The following is a 22,828-nucleotide window of genomic DNA, read 5'->3' on the forward strand; positions in this document are numbered from 1 at the left end:
CCAGTGGAACCATTTTGGAGGTGCACAACACTCTTGGGTTCTGCCATGGGTTATATCCGCTCTAGAACGGATCAGAAAACTAAAAGAGAGTTGATACGATGCAAAATTATAGCCATGAACAGAATCATGTGGCCATGTGGGCAATCACCTTCACTAGGTGGCTACCTGTCAAAATGGCCATAGTTGTGTGTGAAGTGTCAACACAAACCTTGATTGAAAAAGGACAGAGATGCGGGCACTCAAAATATTTAAAAGAGGAGAAGAATGGCTACGGACCCCCATCTGAAAAATGTTCCTGCCAAGGACCCCCATAAGAGAGACCCCCGTTCAAAATGTTCAAAATTATTCAATCTTTTCACAATTCTGTCAAGATTTTGCTAAATGTTTTGCTCTTACTGTACTAATTATCATTATTTTAATAACTTGTAGCTGCACTTTAACAATAGATTTCTATTTATAGATCAGTAGTTCCAAAACATTTAAATATGGTTCTAGGACAAATCCCACCTGTTGGAAGCAGGCTTGCACCAGGTTTTCGGGGAAGAGATTTCGGATGAGGTCAAAGAAGGCGTCCAGACTGGAGACGTCCTCGTTCTTCTTGCCCGCTCCCATCTGCCCCCTGAGCTTGGGGTTTCCGGGGTGGATGAGCAGCACCAGCACCACGCCCAGCACCGCTGCGATGATCGTGGTGGTCATGTAGTAGACCATAGCCCTGGTGCCCAGCCGGCCGCTGGACTTGGCGTCCAGACCAGCAAGACCTGTGGGGTAATGATCATAAGGGTTTTAGAACCAGTGATGGAAGAAGTACAGTAGACTTAGATGTTTTACTTAAGTAACAATTAAACTTAAGTGCATTGTAGATATACTCTTGCTACAAGTAGTAGAAAAGTCCCATATTCAAAATGTAGCCTGCTTGAGTAAAAGTACAAAAGTATCTGTATTAAAATATACGTAAGTGGCAAAAGTATGGTCTTTGTGGCAAGTTCAAAAAGGTAATGCCACACGATAAGGGATTTGACTATAAACCAGTGTTTTCCAAACAATGGGTCCCTGACCCATTTTGAGGTTGTTTTTTCAATCACTGCACCTTTAATTAAGTTTTGGCCTACTGCAGGTAAAGTGTTAAAATGGTTGCCGTTAGAAAGGTTTGAGATGCTTGAATACAGTATACTGTATCGTCACTGTGTTGGAAACCGCATGTCCAAAACTGTCACGTCGCTTTTTGAGACACTTTTCCGGCTTGTGGATCTGCTAATTTTGATGCTGTTGTGTGACACTGTAGTATGATGATCAAGTAGAGCGTTGATTTTTATTTAGAAAAATAATTTGATATGGACCAAGGGTCATCACCATGTTGGCTTGTAGTGGACATTTTTGGATTATTATTTATTTATTTTTAAACACCACCATTCGACGCACAGGAAAGAGCACACAGAATGCAAAATGCATGCCAAATGATACGCACAGCTGTGTGTGTGTGTGTGTGTGTGTGTGTGTGTGGCCCGAGAACCACTCCACAGCACGTGAAAGCACCGAAAGGTACCCTTTCAACTACCCTCGGCACCCATGCATTATATATCTGCAGAATATATCTGCAGCTTGTCGGCGCAAATAAGACAATCTGATAATTATGTAAACTTCACTGTTCACTCCATGCATGACTTTGATTATTTAATTCCATGAAGCCCCCCCCCCCTCTCTCTCTCTCTCTCTCTCTCTCTCTCACTCTCTCAATTGGCAGATGTATAGCTGCAGGCAGGTGCGTTGTGAGCTTGCAGATCGGCTGCGGTTAATTAAGAGAATTTAGACTTCACTCCATGCTTGACTTATAAGAATTACATCATTACCCCCCTCCCACCCTCGTTAAATGAATATCTTTAAATTTATATCTGTGGACATGTCTGCGTGCGTGCGTGACAGACAGACAGACAGACAGACAGACAGACAGACAGACCTCGCAATGAGATCTAAATTCGCACAGCAGATGTAGCGCGTTGTGAGCACGTTGTGAGCTTGTAGAACAGCTGATTGTAAATTCATTGTAGCCTTTGTGATTTTTGTGTTGTCCTTGTAGGCTATCTACAACTCTGGGACCCCCAAAGGACCCCCCAGAAGGACGATCGCGGTCATGTGGATAACATTCCGATGGTATAACAGCCATGCTCTTTGTGCGTAAAATCAACACTCGCCTTTTCAGTAGGCCATTAAACCTTCAAATCGAATTAAAAACGTTCCTTATTTTTGGAGGTTATTAAAGTTATATCAATCGACAAAATGTGATACAATATGTGCATGGGTATTGGATTAAAATAATTGACGCAATCAAATGAAAAGTAACCTTCGGGAAAGTGCAGCCTTATTTTTCGGGGACAAATGAAGGCAAAAGGAGCAAAGGAGCACAGGAACCCCCCCTGGGGATGGGGGATGCGGAGAAAATAACCAAAGACACCGTTTCAATACCATCGGCGACCTATTACATTATCGTCGGTGAACGCCGACGAAAACTTCAAAAGTCGCGACGACAAAGGTCAAAGGTCGCGACGTGTCGCAAAATACTCGACGAGACGAGACGAGCGCCCGTTCTCCACAGAGACCGTACCATGCGTCATGGTGCACGGGTGGAACGTCGCGGAAAAGAGGCGCAGGTCGCGACGAAAGCCCAGGAGGTCGATGCAGGTCATGACCAAAGGCCAAAGGTCAAGACGACTCGTCACGGTCGAGGATGGGGTTCGCCCCTCCTGGATTTTTGCCAACATTCCATTTTGCTAGCCCTGAATGACCATAACAGGTCTGTAACTGAGTGTTTAATTTGCAAAGACCCCCTACTCTGAGAGTGTTCAAATGGAACCAAATGGACCTGGCCGTAAGGGTCCATTTGGTTCCATTTGAACACTCTCAGAGTAGGGGGTCTTTGCAAATTAATCATTTGAGAACGACTAGTACTAGTGGACTCCTAATGTGCCATAGTGTCATAGTATTCTGAAGAAAACCTGGAAACTTGACATTCAGTAAGCGGGTGTTATGATCAAAATGAGAACATTATAATGTGTGTGTAAAACAGAAAATCTGAAATTTGCCACGGACAAGACCAAGTCTTTGCCACGGACCAGTCCGTCCGTGTACGGACATGTTTATATGGACAGTAACAATATTTATAGTTTTGTGTGGTTAAAGTCATGGGAGGATAGTGAGATTGCATGACCTCAAAACACCTTCAGATCTTGTAGAAGTACGGGTAGCATACCAAGCAGCAGAGGTGGACACTGGATAAAGTATATCGTTGCTGTTGGGAAGAAACCTTTAATCTCCATATTTTAATGTTTTGTGTTTTGTAAATTAACGCCCTACTTGATCACACTACAGCGTCACACAAAATACAAAAGTATTAAAAGTACACAGGAAATCCACAAGTGATTTTTACCCGGCAGCCACGGTACACTGCAGCTGTTATCGGCAGTTGCCGCTTACAAACTGCCACTGCCGTGGCACGGACCGGCAGTCATAATCCCCCTGCCACCCGTACACCCGTAAACTCATACATCATTGAGATCAAATTATAAAAAACATTATAAATAAAACAATGATGTAAAGAGTAAAGACACTTGTTTGGAAAAATAAATACAGCAAAGTCAACAATAAAAATAAAAATAAGAGACAAAAGTCACTATACGTCACGACTTTTGTCTCTTATTTTTATTCTTATTTTCTTATAAGCCTCATACTCTAGGGTGCGAAATTCTCTCTACAATGTAGCAGAGTGAAAGTCAGCAGCTTCCAAAAAACAAACAAACAAAAAAAAATGAATTCTCCAAAAATGTGCTTTAGTACAGTACTCAAGTAACAATGTACTTATGTGCTATACCATTGCCGATGGTTATTGAGGATATAGCCATGAGATTGCATGACCTTCAGAGCTTGTACAATGTGCTTACCAACCAGTACCGGCTCAGCAGCCACGGCCAAACAAAAATGTCCTTAGGGCCGATTCATACTCGCACCGAAGAGACGACTTTAGGACGGTACCTGCCCCCCCCGAACCTCAAATGACGTCACATTGTAGGTTCTACAGCGCCAAACTCACTTTTATTCTGCACTAAAATAGGAGTATGAATCAGCCCTTAAAACGAGCAGTCAGATTTTTTGTTTGGTCTGGAAGCAATCCAAAACAGCCCTTTTGTACTGGAAGCGTATTTTATGTTGGTCTGTCTCTGGTGAGAAATAAAGAGTGGGCTATAATGGTGCCTCCCTGTCCAATGCTCTTCTGGAGGAAGAATTATGTTGTTTACCGATATTTAGAAAGATCTCTTTTGTGTATAATAAAGACATTACATATCGACTAAAAAGCACTGAGTGGAAGATAGACAATGAGCTCTTTCAGAATATAGCCTATAGTCTCATGGCCACTGCAAACTTTGTTTTCATATAAAATGGAAATGGAAAATAACATAAACGCAGTGATGGAAGTACTCTGATGTATTTATTTACTCAGGTAAAAGTAGCAATACCACAAGGTAGAAATACTCTAAGTAACAACTACAACTAAGTAAAAGTCCTTCATTCAAAATGTACAAAGTACAAAAGTATTGGCATCAAAATATATTTCAAGTGATTTCAATAATGAACAATAGCAGTTCTACAGGCTGATGCAACACATTGTGATCTTATAGATATAAGCCATATTTGAATAGCTTTAGTATAAAAAAATCAATCAATCAATCAACCCCATTCTTACATTGCTTACAACAGTAACATACAGTAGGCCTATCCACATATCTTATTACTGTACTATAGACTATTATCCTCATACCCACTGTTGTACACCGGCCTGCAGGCATATGCATATATATATATAATATACACACACACGCACGCACACACGCACACACACACACACACACTTCAATTATATTTACTAGTGTTACTTATTTGTATTGCTCTACTCTTACCGGTATGGTTATGCTTACTGCTGCTGCTGCTGTTGCTACTGCAACACATGCATTCCCAAATGGATAGCATCAATAAAGGTCCATCTACTGCATCTATCTGAACCAACATGCACCAGTGCCTCTCACCTGTGACCAGACTGGAAACAACCAAAGGTAAGATGAGCATCTTCAGCAGCCTCATCAAGATCTCTCCTGGGAATGCAATGACCATGACGACATCCGGAGGCAGAGGAGAGTAGTGTCTGAGCAGCATCCCCGTGCAGGAGCCCAATAACACACCTGCAAACAATAAGAACATCACCATGAATCTAACAGTAACACACCTTAAAAACACGAGTTTAAAACTGACCTTAAATCATGGCGTCACTTAAATACTACTTATAGTTGGCTACAAGGGCAGTCGTTATATCAGTGGTGAAAGAAAGTACTCACATGTTTTATTTAAATAAAAGTGAGAGAAATCTACCACACCGAAGTTCCAGACTATGCAGTGATATTAGTCTGGCCATGCCAGGCTAAGTAAAAAGTACTGTACTTGAGTACATTAGTTACTTAGTACTTACACAACTGCTTTCTGTGTTGTTCTGTTAAGTCGTTTGTCCAGTGTGTAGCCTACTGTCCTTCACTGTGTATGGTTATCTGTAGTCTGCTGGGTGATTGTTGTATAATAAATGGACCTAAATGGAAACAAGCTTCAACATGTTTGTGTTTTATCCCTTTTGACGCTTTTAATTGGTGATACTGTCCTTCCAACTGTTTTGCCAATAAAGTATTCTTTTCGATTCTAACATCATCAAACTAGACATGGAAACGTTGTACTATAGGCCTATCTACAAGCTCACATTGCATCATATTACGATGCGCTGTGAGCTTGTAGATTATAGATATTTTCACTTTTGCACCAGACTCTAGTACGACAAATTAATTGACAAAAATGAAAAAGCTGAAATATGGAGATGAAAGGTTTCTGCCTGACAGCAATTAACACAGCCAGTGCGAGAAAGGGATTTCTACGTGGTTCGAATCCCAACGGTCCGGTGCGGGACACGGATTTCTACGTTTACCGCATTTTTTTATTGATTACTTTCATTCACCTTTCTACCCGCCCGGACAATATATAAAACAACTCTGATCTATGCTACAAAGCCCCGGTCACGTGATCCCAAAAAAAAGGAATAATGCCTCTCCCTTCCTGAAAACAGGACGGGAGGGGGTTGGCGTATTGTCACGTAATGGTGGCTCAGACACTCCAATGCAACTCAGGTCAACAGAATCGCTGCATAACAAGCCGATCGTCTCGGTGCACCTCTCATCTTATTTCTCTCTCTTTGTTTCAGGGAGGGGAAGGCTCCCTCCTGTGTGTTTCAGCAGAAGGAGGGGAGGGGTCTTGTGTGTAGTGTGACTGTGTGAGTGTCTGTCGGTCAGATTTCTTTCTCCTTTTTTCTTCATACTCAAACCAAAAAACTATCACGGATTGTATCGTCCCTCGACGAGCGGTTATTTCTTTATCATGATGATCAACGCCGGTCAGATGGAACAATGCAAATGCGCTGTTGTGTTATGGGAGGCGGGCAGCAACACCAGTGTTACACAGTTATTTCGGGGACAAATGAAGGCAGCGTCTCCGCAAAGGAGCGTCGCACAGGGAACCCCCAAAGGGTCACAACAGTCTTTCCACCTCGGAAGAAAAAACAGCAACACCACCGGTGTTGCGATACACAGCGCCTGACATAAAACCGCTCCTAATTAGGCTTTCTGTTCAAGAAGAGTACGTTACTACAAAAGCAGGTGTTACATAAAGGTACATATCTCCAGAATGGAAGATGGTCAAATCAAAATAAATAAATAAATTGGAGTGGACAAGTTAAGCTTTCCTTTTAGGTATGCTGTGTGATTCTCGCTATAAGAGAACATTTAATGTGGGCCTCAGAAAAGGTCCTTCGTTCAATGCATCACCCTTAGCACCACAAGTAGGCAGGTTTGGTAATTTCAAACAAGATTTCAAATGCGTATATCTATCAATGCCAGAACAATGGCTTCTATTTCAGCATGCTAAACTTTCCAGGAAGAGAATGGCTGTAGTTTGTATTTGCTTGTAATGTCATCGATGTTTCATTGGTAGGCAGGTTTCTGAACTGTCCACAGCTCACCAATGAAAATCAGTGTGAGTGGATGGAAATTGTGCCATCTAATAATGAGCAGTAGTGAGGACCAATTGTATGAAGATATTAAGGTTGGATATGTGTGGAGTGCTCCTTTAAAGGACCACTTCATAACTTTTCAACCTATCTTCATATAATTGGTCCTCACTAATGTTCATGATAAAATACCACAAATTGTTGTGCTCATGTTTTTTTTTTTATCTTTCATGATTTTTATTATTGTGAGAATAATGGCTTCCAATATTGCATTGCAATTATTCAGGAATAGAAAGGCTGCCTGCTGTTTCTATTAGCTTTGATTCCCCATCAATGATGTCACTGGTAGACAGGTTTCTGAACTGCTCATGGCCCTCCTATGAGACACAGACCGAGTCGGGAAAAACATTGTGGCATTTTATCATGAACATTAGTGAGGACCAATTATATGAAGATGTAAACTGGTGAAGTGGTCCTTTAAGTAATTTACATTAAAAATAAATAAATAAATCAAACCAAAGACCTGGTAAAGTTGGTTTGGGACAATTATTGTGACATGGTATTTTGCCTTAATTTACAGCAGACGATTAATGACATAACCCAAGGTGACAACAGTCTCTCAGGTTGTACAGTAATAGTCCTGGGTCACAGATACTGAGCTATTTCTGTCTACACGCAACTACCCTTTTCTGTCTACATGCAACAATGTACTCTTTATTTCTGTCTACACGCAACTACCCTTTTCTGTCTACACGCAACAATATACTCTTTATTTCTGTCTACACGCAACAACTATTCTTATTTTTGTCAACATGCAACAATATTTTTTTCTGTCAACACAGAACTATCTGTCTACACACAATACTCTTTATTTCTGCCAACACACAACTACTCTTTATTTCTGCCAACACACAACTACTCTTTATTTCTGCCAACACACAACAATACTCTTTATTTCTGCCAACACACAACTACTCTTTATTTCTACCAACACAAAACTATCTGTCTACACACAACTACTCTTTATTTCTGGCAACACACAACAATACTCTTTATTTCTACCAACACACAACTACTCTTTATTTCTGCCAACACACAACTACTCTTTATTTCTGCCAACACACAACTACTCTTTATTTCTACCAACACAAAACTATCTGTCTACACACAACTACTCTTTATTTCTGGCAACACACAACAATACTCTTTATTTCTACCAACACACAACTACTCTTTATTTCTGCCAACACACAACTACTCTTTATTTCTGCCAACACACAACTACTCTTTATTTCTGCCAACACACAACTACTCTTTATTTCTGCCAACACACAACTACTCTTTATTTCTGCCAACACACAGCTACTCTTTATTTCTGCCAACACACAATACTCTTTATTTCTGCCAACACACAACTACTCTTTATTTCTGCCAACACACAGCTACTCTTTATTTCTGCCAACACACAACTACTCTTTATTTCTGCCAACACACAGCTACTCTTTATTTCTGCCAACACGCAACTACTCTTTATTTCTGCCAACACACAACTACTCTTTATTTCTGCCAACACACAACTACTCTTTATTTCTGCCAACACACAACTACTCTTTATTTCTACCAACACAAAACTATCTGTCTACACACAACTACTCTTTATTTCTGGCAACACACAACAATACTCTTTATTTCTGCCAACACACAACTACTCTTTATTTCTGCCAACACACAACTACTCTTTATTTCTACCAACACAAAACTATCTGTCTACACACAACTACTCTTTATTTCTGGCAACACACAACAATACTCTTTATTTCTACCAACACACAACTACTCTTTATTTCTGCCAACACACAACTACTCTTTATTTCTGCCAACACACAACTACTCTTTATTTCTGCCAACACACAACTACTCTTTATTTCTGCCAACACACAACTACTCTTTATTTCTGCCAACACACAGCTACTCTTTATTTCTGCCAACACACAATACTCTTTATTTCTGCCAACACACAACTACTCTTTATTTCTGCCAACACACAGCTACTCTTTATTTCTGCCAACACACAACTACTCTTTATTTCTGCCAACACACAGCTACTCTTTATTTCTGCCAACACGCAACTACTCTTTATTTCTGCCAACACACAACTACTCTTTATTTCTGCCAACACACAACTACTCTTTATTTCTGCCAACACACAACTACTCTTTATTTCTACCAACACAAAACTATCTGTCTACACACAACTACTCTTTATTTCTGGCAACACACAACAATACTCTTTATTTCTACCAACACACAACTACTCTTTATTTCTGCCAACACACAACTACTCTTTATTTCTGCCAACACACAACTACTCTTTATTTCTGCCAACACACAACTACTCTTTATTTCTGCCAACACACAACTACTCTTTATTTCTGCCAACACACAGCTACTCTTTATTTCTGCCAACACACAATACTCTTTATTTCTGCCAACACACAACTACTCTTTATTTCTGCCAACACACAGCTACTCTTTATTTCTGCCAACACACAACTACTCTTTATTTCTGCCAACACACAGCTACTCTTTATTTCTGCCAACACGCAACTACTCTTTATTTCTGCCAACACGCAACTACTCTTTATTTCTGCCAACACGCAACTACTCTTTATTTCTGCCAACACACAACTACTCTTTATTTCTGCCAACACACAACTACTCTTTATTTCTGCCAACACACAGCTACTCTTTATTTCTGCCAACACACAGCTACTCTTTATTTCTGCCAACACACAACTACTCTTTATTTCTGCCAACACACAATACTCTTTATTTCTGTCAACACACAACTACTCTTGACTTTATTTCTGCCAACACGCAACTACTCTTTATTTCTGCCAACACACAACTACTCTTTATTTCTGCCAACACACAACTACTCTTTATTTCTGCCAACACACAACTACTCTTTATTTCTGCCAACACACAACTACTCTTTATTTCTGCCAACACACAACTACTCTTTATTTCTGCCAACACACAACAATACTCTTTATTTCTGCCAACACACAACTACTCTTTATTTCTACCAACACAAAACTATCTGTCTACACACAACTACTCTTTATTTCTGCCAACACACAACAATACTCTTTATTTCTACCAACACACAACTACTCTTTATTTCTGCCAACACACAACTACTCTTTATTTCTGCCAACACACAACTACTCTTTATTTCTGCCAACACACAGCTACTCTTTATTTCTGCCAACACACAACTACTCTTTATTTCTGCCAACACACAACTACTCTTTATTTCTGCCAACACACAATACTCTTTATTTCTGTCAACACACAACTACTCTTGACTTTATTTCTGCCAACACGCAACTACTCTTTATTTCTGCCAACACACAACTACTCTTTATTTATGCAACACACAACTACTCTTTATTTCTGCCAACACAAAACTACTCTTTATTTCTGCCAACACACAACTACTCTTTATTTCTGCCAACACACAGCTACTCTTTATTTCTGCCAACACACAACTACTCTTTATTTCTGCCAACACACAGCTACTCTTTATTTCTGCCAACACACAACTACTCTTTATTTCTGCCAACACACAACTACTCTTTATTTCTGCCAACACACAATACTCTTTATTTCTGTCAACACACAACTACTCTTGACTTTATTTCTGCCAACACGCAACTACTCTTTATTTCTGCCAACACACAACTACTCTTTATTTATGCAACACACAACTACTCTTTATTTCTGCCAACACAAAACTACTCTTTATTTCTGCCAACACACAACTACTCTTTATTTCTGCAACACTCAACTACTCTTTATTTCTGCCAACACACAACTACTCTTTATTTCTGCCAACAAAAAACTACTCTTTATTTCTGCCAACACACAACTACTCTTTATTTATGCAACACACAACTACTCTTTATTTATGCAACACACAACTACTCTTTATTTATGCAACACACAACTACTCTTTATTTATGCCAACACGCAACAACCAGGTGGATCTAACTTTGATGTTGACTGCAGGAGCACAAAGAAAACATCATCGCACGCATGCAGTGTTTTAATTATAACATCCATCCATTATCCATACCTACAGCTACAGTATAGCAGTTAAACCATTTCTTTACAAAATTAGGTATAATATAATAACAGAGAAGGAGACTGTTGGACAGTCTTTGCTCCAACAGTGTTTATTTTGTTAACACCATTTAATTTCACGGCCGAAACGTCGTGTCTCTCTGTATGTACATCTATTTTGTCCAGCACCAGCAAGGAACTGGATGTGCTCAAGCCACCTGCTTTTTAAACTAGTATAATATCATAAGTCATGTTACAAATCTGTTATTTTTAATACTTTTGTGGCTTCTGCCCAAAAGCAACAAAATGTGAGTACTTCGTCCAGAGCTGACATATGGACCATGTAACCGTACCTAGGATGGTCAGAGTGAGGACCATGTTGTTCATGATCTTTTGACACAGTCCTCCACACGCTCCCTTTGATTTTTTCTCCTCCATGGGCATGGGCTCCATGTGGCTCTCATGCATCCTCACCTCCACCTGCTTGTGCATCTTGTTGTCGGCACTGAAACAAGCAACACAAAAAAAAACTGTTAGGATTTATTAAAGGCAACGTTTTCTTATTGACGGCATCAAATTTGCGGTACATTTTTCAACACAGCATTGGATTTGTAAGCAGAAACTACTCTATAATCTATAAAAATTCAGGTCTGGTGAGAAATTTGCAATCAGGACTGCAGCATAAAAGGGTAGCAAGACCACTCGCCCTTGGCGAGCAGTCTGGGCGATTGGTCTTGGCGACTCGCCAAAAGGGGAAGTCCATTCGCCCCGAGGGGAAGACCACTGGGCCCGGGGCGAAATGTCTTCACCTTTTGGCGACTGGTCTTCACTTTTTGGCTAGTGTTTTCTTCACTTTCAGCAACTGCAGCCTTTGCTAGCTACTGTGCTAAATCCGTCTTTTATATAATTTTATCAATCCATGACATCCATGCGTGTCGCGGTGAAATCCGTCGTTTCTATAATTTGATCAATCCATGACATTGTTGTTAGAAGAACAGCTCAAATATTGAATGTGAAGACATAGTGTAATACAAATCCTGGTGTGATCTTCTTAAAAGTGGAAGGATCATAACACAGGTCTAAGGTATTTTTTCCCCTGAGTTTCTGTTGATAAGGTTTTGACTCTTTCACATCAGTGCACGGCTGATTCAAGCCATGCATTTAGGGGTAAAAAGGTACCTAAGGTAATGTAAACATACAGCATTTTTTTATTTAGCAATTAAAAGCATGGGTCTAAAACTACAAGTAACTTCATGGAATAAATTATAGCCTACTTGCAGTGTTAGCTGCAAGCAGTTTTACGCCACATGTATTTATTTGAAAACTCAATTAGCCTATAGTTACTTTTTAGATTGTATCATTGCCAAAGATAAAAACTAAAAGTTTACATCTGTAGCCTAGCATGTGAGATGGTCTGCGTTAGCTGCTGATACTTCAGCACTTTGGTTAGAAAGGCTTCTTCACACACACACACACACACACACACACACACACACACACACACACACACACGAACACGAAGCAGTAAAACATCGCATTTATCAACTTTTCGCTGCGCGCCTCACAAGGCTATTGGATTTATTTGTGCTTCGTCTTTGCACAATGCACGTATAGGCATCTCAGTCTATGATAGGCATACATTGTGTAGATCTGTGTGTGTGTGTGTGTGTGTGTGTGTGTGCGCGTGCGTGCGTGCGCGGGCTGGCGGCATTGCGTCCTCTCTCCACTGTCTTTCTGTGAGTCCCCGATTTCGGAGCTGCAAAATGCAAGAAATAACGCACTTTATGTGCAAACTCCTCGGTGCGCCTTGGAATTGGAGCGCAATGGAAATGACTAAATGAGCATGCTCAGGGTCGAGTGGTCTTCCCCTTTTGCCGAGAAGGCTTCACTTTCTGGGGCGATTGGTCTTGGCGACTCGCCTCGGAAAGTAAAGCCTTCTCGGCAAAAGGGGAAGGTCACTCGCCAAAGGTGAAGTCCACTCGCCGAGGCGAGAAGTCCGGTATTCCATAAAAGGGACTTGAGAGCCTCTGTTTTGTTTGGTGAACAATGGAGAACCTTGAAGAGATCGACAACCAGAGAAGGAGAGGGGTAAGAGTGAGATGAGGAGGAGGACCTCATCATCATCTCACTCTTACCCTCTGCTTCGAGAGGAGTAGGTGGACACAGAGGAGGAGGAGGAGGGAGAGGAGGACAAGGAGGAGGTATAGGGAGTTTGAGCAGGCTGGTTTACAGTAAAAAATAAAATAAAATAAATTTTGGCTGCATATTTGTGTGCCGTTTTATGTTTGACTATGAAAAAGTACAGGGCTACAAAGTGCACAGAGTCATTTTACAAAAGGAGAAATGGCTCGTTCTCCAGGGTCATTGTCATTCATGTGTGTTCCATTTCTATGATTGTGTTTTCAATTTTGCACTTCATTGTGCTGTAAATGCTTGGTAGTGTGCAGCAAATGCTTATAGTGTACTCAATGAATGGTATGTGTGTGTAATTTGAAAATATGGCTGTGTGTACCAAATGAAAACACGAGTTCCATTTTGGGAACAGTTAAGAGATTTGATGGCAAATTGTCATCATGGAAATGAAGTGTCAGCATTTTGTGTGTGACGTTTTCAGTTTTGTGTGTGCAGTTTTGAGAATGCTGTTAGGTTGTAAAAACGTGTGTTTACAATCGTGAAAAACTGTAACAATGGTAGCCTATGGTCCTTTCAACACAGTGTGTTCATTAAGAAAATAGCTTTCAGAAATTCAGACATAACCTGCTGTGATCCACTTGTGTATTATTGTCACAATACCTTGTATGCATGTAAACAACTGTTACTTCCATTTTCATTATGGAAATGAAAAAAATATGGATCCATGTAGTTATTATTCAGTCACAAGCTCTTGTTGATACTTAGCTTGGTTCAATATGTACCAGTAAGACGCCCTAAAGGGTGAGGTCACATGCACACATCCGCCTGGGTGATGGATAGCAGACTGCTGGGCGAGCACTGGCGCTTTGGCATGGGGGGTCAGGATCAACATATGGAATGAATTCTGTACTGGCCATATATATATATTTTTTGGTTTCATTCTTTATTTACCCAGGGAAGTAGCTGAGCACAGGTGCTCATTTTCAGCAACGCCCTGCACATAGAAACACACACACACACACACACACACACACACACACACACACACACACTAAAACCTGGGAGCTGACCAGTACAACCACAGTCTTATACTGTTAGCCACTAAGCAGCTCCAGGGGGAGCAGTTGGGGGTTTAGTGCCTTGCTCAAGGGCACTTCAGCTGTGTTCGCGGGGAATCGAACCAGCGCAACAAGGGCGCTCCTCTAACCCTTAGGCCACCGCTGGAGCGTGTCTTGAGTGTACAGGGTTTGATGAAGGCCCAGGTAGGGCCAGGCCTCAATTTTCGCCGGCTGCCAGGCATGGCTGCACTAACTAGAAATGCACTCTGAGGAGCTGCCAACTTGAGCTTAGCACACAAGTTGACCATGAATGGCCTACTTGTGTGCGAGCAGAGCACGCAATTTATCTGTGACTCTTGTCAAGTTGAAATGATGAAACCCATAAACCAATCAAAACCAGTCAAAACCGATTCAATCTGATGTCATAGTGCTAACATCAGATGTCAAAAACAGACATTAATTCTAAAATAAAAACACTATTAAACTGACAAAATCAATAGTTAGGCTAAAGTAGGCTAATAGGAACGTAAAAAGATAATAACATTTATAACATATAATAACTTATAACAATTTCAAACTATCAATTAACTTAGAGTCAGGCGTTGTAATTCTAAAACAAAGGTTGTAATTTTAATTATATTATTATAATTCTCTATTTCCATTACATTACAGGATTTCTGATATTAATCCATTTTTCAAATCTATCAGATACTTTTTAGAATACTCTAACAGCTTCTCAAATTACCAATTGTTCTTGATCTTGCATAATTGTGTCTTGTATTTTTAATTAAATCTTTAATATGTATTTTATATTACAATAGTAGTTCTTAGCTTCTAATTTACGAACTATATTCTTACAAGTGAACTATATTCTTTAAGTTTCACGATAGGCCTATGATATCAAGACACTTCTCTTTGAAAACCAATAATTCTTACCATAAAACCATAAAAAAGGTTTCCTTTGATCTATTTCCTTCTATAATATTTAATGAAAACTCTGTTGCTTTCATTGACTGTTCCGAAGTCTTTAGATATTTGTTGTTTTCCCTCATTCTCAAACCATTGTATTAGTTCATCTACCTCCCATATGCCAATATTTATATACAAGCGACGCCACCAACATACGGCGCCAATCCAATCGGTCGAGGGGGCCACCGACATACGCAGCAGGCTGCCAACTTGCGCTTTGATTGGCCAAGCGACGCCAGTAAAAAGACACATTCCCTGATTGGATTGGCCAATCAGCGATACCACCAAAAATACACAATCCCTGATTGGCCGAGGGGACCACCAAAAATTCAAAATCCCAGATTGGCCGAAGGACCACCAAAAATTCACAATCCCTGATTGGCCAAGGGTGTCACCAACATGCGCAGCCGAAATCAGTACTCGCGCCCCGCTCTGCTCGCGCAAGTAACACTTTTGGGGCAGGCCCGTCTAGAGTTTGAATGGACAATTGCAGTTGCCAAGTATCAGTCAAAAGGGAGACATCAAAGAGGAAGGTGGGGAACGATCAACATATGGAATGTCAGAACAAGTCAGCTCTATGGAGACCTAAGGGTTTGAGGTCAGATGTATGGCCGACTCCATATATACAGATCTAGGTGATGATCCAGTCTTCTCCATGTATCCAGGATTTGATATCAGTATCGTGATCTTCATATCTGGACACGTGTCACAGGGCGTCACGGACTAACGATTTAAAACGAAAGCACAAGTCAATACAAAAGCTGCTACTTTGTGGACGAAACCATGAAAAGCACAAGACTTCTTTACATCAGGGTCCACCATTTTCAAATCATCTTTCTACTTGCTCATCATCATCATCATTTTTCGAACGCCGTAGAGATCATGGATTTCACAATGCCACGCCAGACTCCCCAGTTCCTGCTTACTGATGCATGTGTCCCTAGCGATGACATCAGGGAACGACAGTAGGATTCCAGAGAAGAAGGGAAATAAAATATACTGTATCCTCATGATCAGCTCTGTAACAGTGGCCAGCAAACTGTTCTTCTGGATCGGACTAGTGAAGAAACACGGGGAAGGTTGCCATATATTAGAGAAGTCGATGGGTGGCTCTTCCAAAAGAGATTTTGTGCTCTCATTAGAAGGCAGGTGTAAGTGCCATCCAGCCGTTTCTCTAATTTCGTTGAAATGTCTCGTCCTAAATACTTTTACTTTGAACCTCTTACTAAGCTGGGATGATCAGATCTTATGCATGTCATTGCAGGCTGATCAGGCCATACCCTTCCTAGTTTGAAAGTCCTTAGAAGATACTATAGGCTATAAACCCAAATACTTGTAGTCGTCAACCTGTTTCAAAGGAGTGTTGTTGAGTGTTTTGATAACGTGGTTATTGTTGGATTTGCATATATACGTATTCAGTTTTTGTCTCGTTGAGATAAAGACCAACACAGTTGAAGGCCTACTTAATTGTCATCAATTTGCTACATGTTGCTACTTCTCTATGACACTGATATGTGACAAAGTAGTAGGACATTCATTTAGGGGGAAAAACATAAAAAGGTGAAATATGGTTATACACGGTTTCTGTCCAACAGCAATGTTATGCTTTAACAAAAAGTGGTTGGAAGATTTTTTTCAGTGAATCAGTGAAAACTAAGGCTTCTGGGCAATTGTGAGTTGTGACAGATTCTAGTCTAGAGCCTGGTTTCCCCTCATGTGCCCTCCTCCTCCACCTGTGCTTCTCATCATGACGTTGCTGAAGCAACCCAACACCAGCAGGTTTGTTGTGGTCAGCGTCAGACTTCGTGGCTTAAAGACTCTTTGCCCTAAAGATCCACAACCTTTTAAATCCTCTGTGTGGTTAGTGATTACTTAACCCAGGAATGCCCATGTAACCCCCCATGTCCTGTGTTCCTGTACCTTCACCATGTCATCATGACACCTGTGATACAGTTGAGTGCCACCCATATTGTCTCGAATCCTTTACCTTTGCCTGTATCTCTATCTACTAGTGGCTCATATATGCTATGTCAAGGGTTCCCAAACTTTCCAGGCGGTGATTTAACCTGGGGAATGTTGCACATTAAGCTAATCATAAGCAAATGGTGTCGCAACCCCCAGTTTGGGAAGCACTGCGCTATACCTGGTCAGCCCAGGCGCAGAGGGCCAGGTTGGATGTTAAATTACCTTTACTAGACCTGTACGTGCCGTCGGCCACCGGCCTACTTGAGAACGATATATATATATATATATAATAATACCTGTTGTCAACTTGTCATAGCACCCGTTTTAACTGTCTGTCTGTGTCCCACATGGAGATCTCTGTATCTGCCTGTCTGCCTGTGTCTGAAGAGGGAAAACTGACTGTTAAAAGTGGACTGAAGTAATCAATTGTCAGGTGTTGGGTTGCCATGGCAATCAATTGGCTGAGGCAGAGATTGGAAGGGGTGAGGTGATGGGACTTGGTGAGGGGACTTGGCCTCATTAAGGCCTATTCATAGTCTGGATTTTCGGTGATGAGGTGACCACCGCTCCGGTGGTGAGCTGACCACCGGAGCTGAAATAACATTGAGCGGTGGTGAGTAAAAACAGAGAGAAGGGCTGGAGCGGTGGCGGTGGTTTGCTCTTCACCGCGGCTCGTGACGTCATGTTGTAGTTCGGTGGTCACCTCACCACCGAAAATCCAGACTATGTAGCCTTTAGGCCCACTGGCAGAGCCTGACCAGAGCCTTTTGTGGTGGTTCTGGACAACCGTGGGTCCGACCGACTCGATAACGGGCACTGAACTCCCTGCGGGGGTGTGGAACGCATGTTTTTAATTTGAAGTCGGTGGGGCAAACGGTTCTCGAGTTACGTGCATTACAACCGTACACACACACACGCGCACGCACGCAGACAGAGACGTGGGACATTTATAGTTAGATGTTTATGTTGTCTTTTATATTATTATCAGAATAGGACCACATCAGAAACATGGACCTTTAAGTTGGCCTCCTGCTGTTCATGGACAAGGTCAGGGAGACGAAGATGAGTTATTGAGCTTTTCTATATTGTTGTGTAGTCGTTTTTGTTGCACTGTCCAATTGTTGAATGTTTAATGGTTAATGGAACACGACGGAAACAATTAAGCCTCTGGCTTTTTGTCTAATCTATTTAGCGTTGTTGTTGTACTGCCTGTAGGCTGTACCTTTAAAAATCCTCAATAAAGTACTCAATCAATGAGGCTGACACTGTGCCAGGCAGCCGAACTGGTGGCAAGCAAACAGACACGGTTGAAGCCAAGCCAAAGCACAGCTGTGTGGAAGGGGCGCATAACTGTGGCGGGGCAGCAGAGCTAGTGTTGCTAGCTCACTGCAGAGCTCCGGACCCTGATCAATGATGATGCTGGATAAGGAGGGAGTGGAGGGCAGTGATCCAGCAGTCCTCACAACTGTGTCAGCTAGTCTGCAGCCTTGCATCACTTATTCTCGACGACTCTACCGATACAGTATCTTTGTTCTATCCCTGTGGTGCTGCTATGACAACTAAATTTCCCTTGGAATCAACACAGGTCTAGCAGTCCATCTGCTACAGTGATATCTGTCTGGCTGTGTCTCAAAGTGTTTTACGATGTCTGTTACATTTACCCATGCAAGGCACCAACCTGCTCATCGGGAGTAGGGTTAGGGTTCAGTATATCTTGCTCAAGGATACTTTGAAATGCAGCCAGGTGTTAGCCAGAGATCAAAACAGGAACATTTTGTTTCGTTTTAGTATCTCCTGAGTCACTGCTCCCCCCGGGATCAACCATTGAGCTTTTTGTTATTCTGCAATCATCTTTAATGGAAGACAAATAGAAAATGCTAATTAAAGGATGGTGTTGGACACGAGACAATCCTAATGGACTTACTTCAAAGGGCGCGCAAATGTTTTTTAGATTATTTATTTAGTATCCTCTTATTACTACATAAACAAGGGAGCGAGGGAATGGGGGGGAAGTGTGTGTGTGTGTGTGTGGGGGGGGGGGGGGGGGGGCAACTAAGTCCATCAGGCCTTGCTGACTGAAACATTGTGCTCCTGCGCTAATGAGACTTAAGCCTTGTAAAGAGGATAAAATTAGCAAGTCAAGCACACAAGTGATTGCATTATGTAACAACACGGGGGCACACCATCAAGTGTCAAGGTGTCAGCACTCAGCACCACTTGCCAAGCCAACTGTTACGCATTCACAGCCAAAGGATTACTGGCTTCATACACAGTTCTCTGAACATCCCTTCAAGCAGAGTGGTGTGAAGAAACCATGAAGTACAATATATAGGCCTACTCAAGTACTAGTACTTAAAATATACACCACACCTCAGATTCATTAGTTGAGTCAAACATATTTAAAAAATAGCAGATCTACCAGGTCTGATTGTAGATCAGCTATTTTAGAAAAGTCAAAGTATAACATAAGGCTTTAATGTTTCATGGTCAATCATCATACTATAATTCAGCGAATGTCTGAATGTCTGTCTGTCTGAATATCTGAATGTCACTGACAGCGCGTTATCTCATCATTAACTGCACGAATCACTCCCTTTTCACACAGGCATGGACCATAATTATATGGAGGTCTTAACGGAGACTTTTTTCCCATTTGACACATTAATGATTAATAATCAATTTATTAGTGAACGTTTACCCCCGTTTATCCGTCTGTGGTCTATCTCCGACCGAGCCACACTATTAGCACACATCTCTCCATGCCAAAAAAAACCTGCACGCTCCCAGAAACCGGCTAGGCTACTTTTTACAGACGCAACTGTCATATTTACTGTACAAATATAGTTTTTACATCACCACACGATGGGCAAAGCGCCCGGGCGCAGTACCCCCCACGGCCACAAGAGGGGGCAAATATCTCACAACGGGTAAGGGCTAGTAATTATAACATAGCATGATGATACTGTATATGATTCAAAAATGGACATTCTGCAAAATGAGTACTTACTTTGGCTACTTATTGTGATGCTAAAATATATATACGGTATATGTGTATGTGTGTGTGTGTGTGTGTGTGTGTGTGTGTGTGTGTGCGTGCGCGCGCGTGCGTGCGTGCACACTGTAAATCACCAGATGTTCTCAAGTCTATTGATTGCAGTGAAACTGTAGCAGCAGCCAGTGTGCAAGAATCTGAATCCTTCAAATACAGCTACAAACTTGGAATTACATAAAAGATAAAAGATAAAACGGGCACATGCTGAAACAATAAATCAAATCAGAAACAAAGGTAACCTTGCTGATGAATCAATACAAAGTACAGACACCAAACAATTATTTGTGTTTACATTCCAAAGGCATTGTAAATATCAGGCACCACTCCAAAATAACTTTTTTCCACATCATATAAACAAATCAGCCATGAGCCATGTGTCGTCATATCAACTCAGAACACATCATAGCGTCACTGTCAGGTGGAAAACTTGCACTGTATGTCTGAAACCTTTAATGAAATGGGGGGGAAATAATCTGTTTGTACTTCAGCTATCTTTAAGGGCATGACTGTACTTCAGCTACAGTATCTTTAAGGGCATGACTTTATGAAATCACGGAGATACAAGGTTTATGCCAGACGTCTGGCATCTCTTACTATGAAACCACTCGGTGGATTGAGCTCTTCCACCCAACAGTGAACCATCTCTTCAGAAAAGCCTTCTGATCATTCACAGGAGGAACAACACAGAATGACACAGACTCAATGTTACTGGAGGCTTCTAAATCTTCACTTACCAAAGGTTTTTCTATGCTGCTGCTTTGAATCAATATTATATTTGGCGAAGAGAAACTACTCACTCAGCCATGGGCTTTGGTGCAATATATCCAAAAAACAGTTTGAAAAGCTATTTTATTCCCTAGATGAGGCAACGTTAACAATCTGTTAACAACTGAATGAATAAACTTGGATATCTCAAAAGAAGCAGTTTATCCAAAGCAAGATACATATTCCATGTAGAAGCTCTCTGATAAGTGGGCTGAAGGTGAGCTGACCTGTGGCACTGACAGCAGACTCCCACAGGAAGGCGGAGTCACACCTGCTATACTTAGGAACAGCTAGAGCAGTGAGTGAAAGCGTTCCTTATACTGTAGCGGCCTGTGTCAGTCTAATCCTCCCTACAGGAATGTATGTACAGTAGTAACAGTACGGCCACTCTGAAAGGAAATGTATTGTCAATTTACAATTTAGGCATTTAATCCAGAGTGATTTACATTAAGCAAGAACAAAAAAGCATGGGAATACATCACATATATAAAAAGCATTTATCATGAAACATGCATAAGCTAAGAACGTAACAGTGGAATATCTATATAATGAAACTATACATAGTGTCACTGTCGGGCAGAAACATAGTAACATTTTTGGTGTTTCCTTTTCCCCGTAAACACTAGCCATGTGTTGCATGGAGAATAGGTTTCTACCATCAGGAAGGAGATATGGTGTCCCAGCATACTTTGTCCACCAGTCGACTTTGAGGTTTAATCAGGAGTTGTTGCGAATGCAGTGAGCACTTACTATGAGACCTAGCAGATCATGTCTGTCTGTGTGTCTGTGTGTCTGTGTGTCTGTCCCGCTATCCAAATATGGAGTGTGTTGCATTAGCAATCACTCAGCTCCATATATGGGCACAAAAGGGGCCAGGTCTACTCAGCTCCATATATGGGCACAAAAGGGGCCAGGTCCACATATACAGTAACAGCGGGACAGACACACAGACAGACAGACAGACAGACATGATCTGCAGGGTCTCAGCTGCGTTCGCTTCCTGCGTTTGCGCGTCTTACTGGTAGTAGCCATGTGATCTAGGCGTGGACATTGCTCTTGTCTTCATGTCTTTATGTATAGGCCTATATTGTTTTGTTCTTTGTGCTACATGTATGTCAAATGTGTGCATGAGTTCTGAATACATGGCTGTTGGGTCAAAAGACAAATTTCAGTGTGAACTGACAATAAAGTACTATAGCCTATCATATCGTAAATCAATGCACTACTCATACAGTCATACTAGTTAGAACTTCACCACGAAGCTCAAAATGTGTTGCTTCGCACCATGTTTCAAGCTTGTCACTCTGCTACTTTTGATGCTTTTGAATTTTTTGGACATATGATGTTTCCACCCAACAGAGACGATATCCTGATATTGCACACTGGCACTTAATTCGTACTAAAAAAAGAAAAAATAAATTAAAAAAACAAAACAAAACAAGTAAAGTCTTTAGTGAAACAGGCCTGAGTTGCAACTGCACCGTTTTCCCCCCTTTGTACACCAATTCTCTTTATACCTAAAATAGCCGATCTCAAGTGGCTAACTAACCAACTAACTAACTAATAAGTAACTAACTAAAATATGGTAGATAGCCTATGTGGTTAGGGTTCATTATAAATAAAAATTTAACTAAACCGTCTCATTCTTGAGATTTTACAGTGATGGACTATTTT

At 41.2% G+C, this 22,828-nt stretch overlaps 1 protein-coding gene across 1 annotated transcript in view; it reads right to left on the reverse strand.

The window, feature by feature from the left end:
- LOC308317503 (excitatory amino acid transporter 2-like) overlaps nucleotides 1-22,828 on the reverse strand; it is a 42,964-nt gene that overhangs the window by 11,425 nt on the left and 8,711 nt on the right. The window contains exons 2-4 of the mRNA XM_080766565.1: nucleotides 11,566-11,717; nucleotides 5,073-5,225; nucleotides 508-758 (exon numbers count right to left, since the gene is read on the reverse strand). Coding sequence (XP_080622691.1) covers nucleotides 508-758; nucleotides 5,073-5,225; nucleotides 11,566-11,717 — 556 coding nt within the window. The remainder of the gene's footprint in view (nucleotides 1-507; nucleotides 759-5,072; nucleotides 5,226-11,565; nucleotides 11,718-22,828) is intronic.

The sequence above is a fragment of the Protomyctophum bolini genome (genome assembly GCF_963924005.1).
Source record: "Protomyctophum bolini genome assembly, chromosome: 1".
In the NCBI taxonomy this organism is placed as follows: domain Eukaryota; kingdom Metazoa; phylum Chordata; class Actinopteri; order Myctophiformes; family Myctophidae; genus Protomyctophum; species Protomyctophum bolini.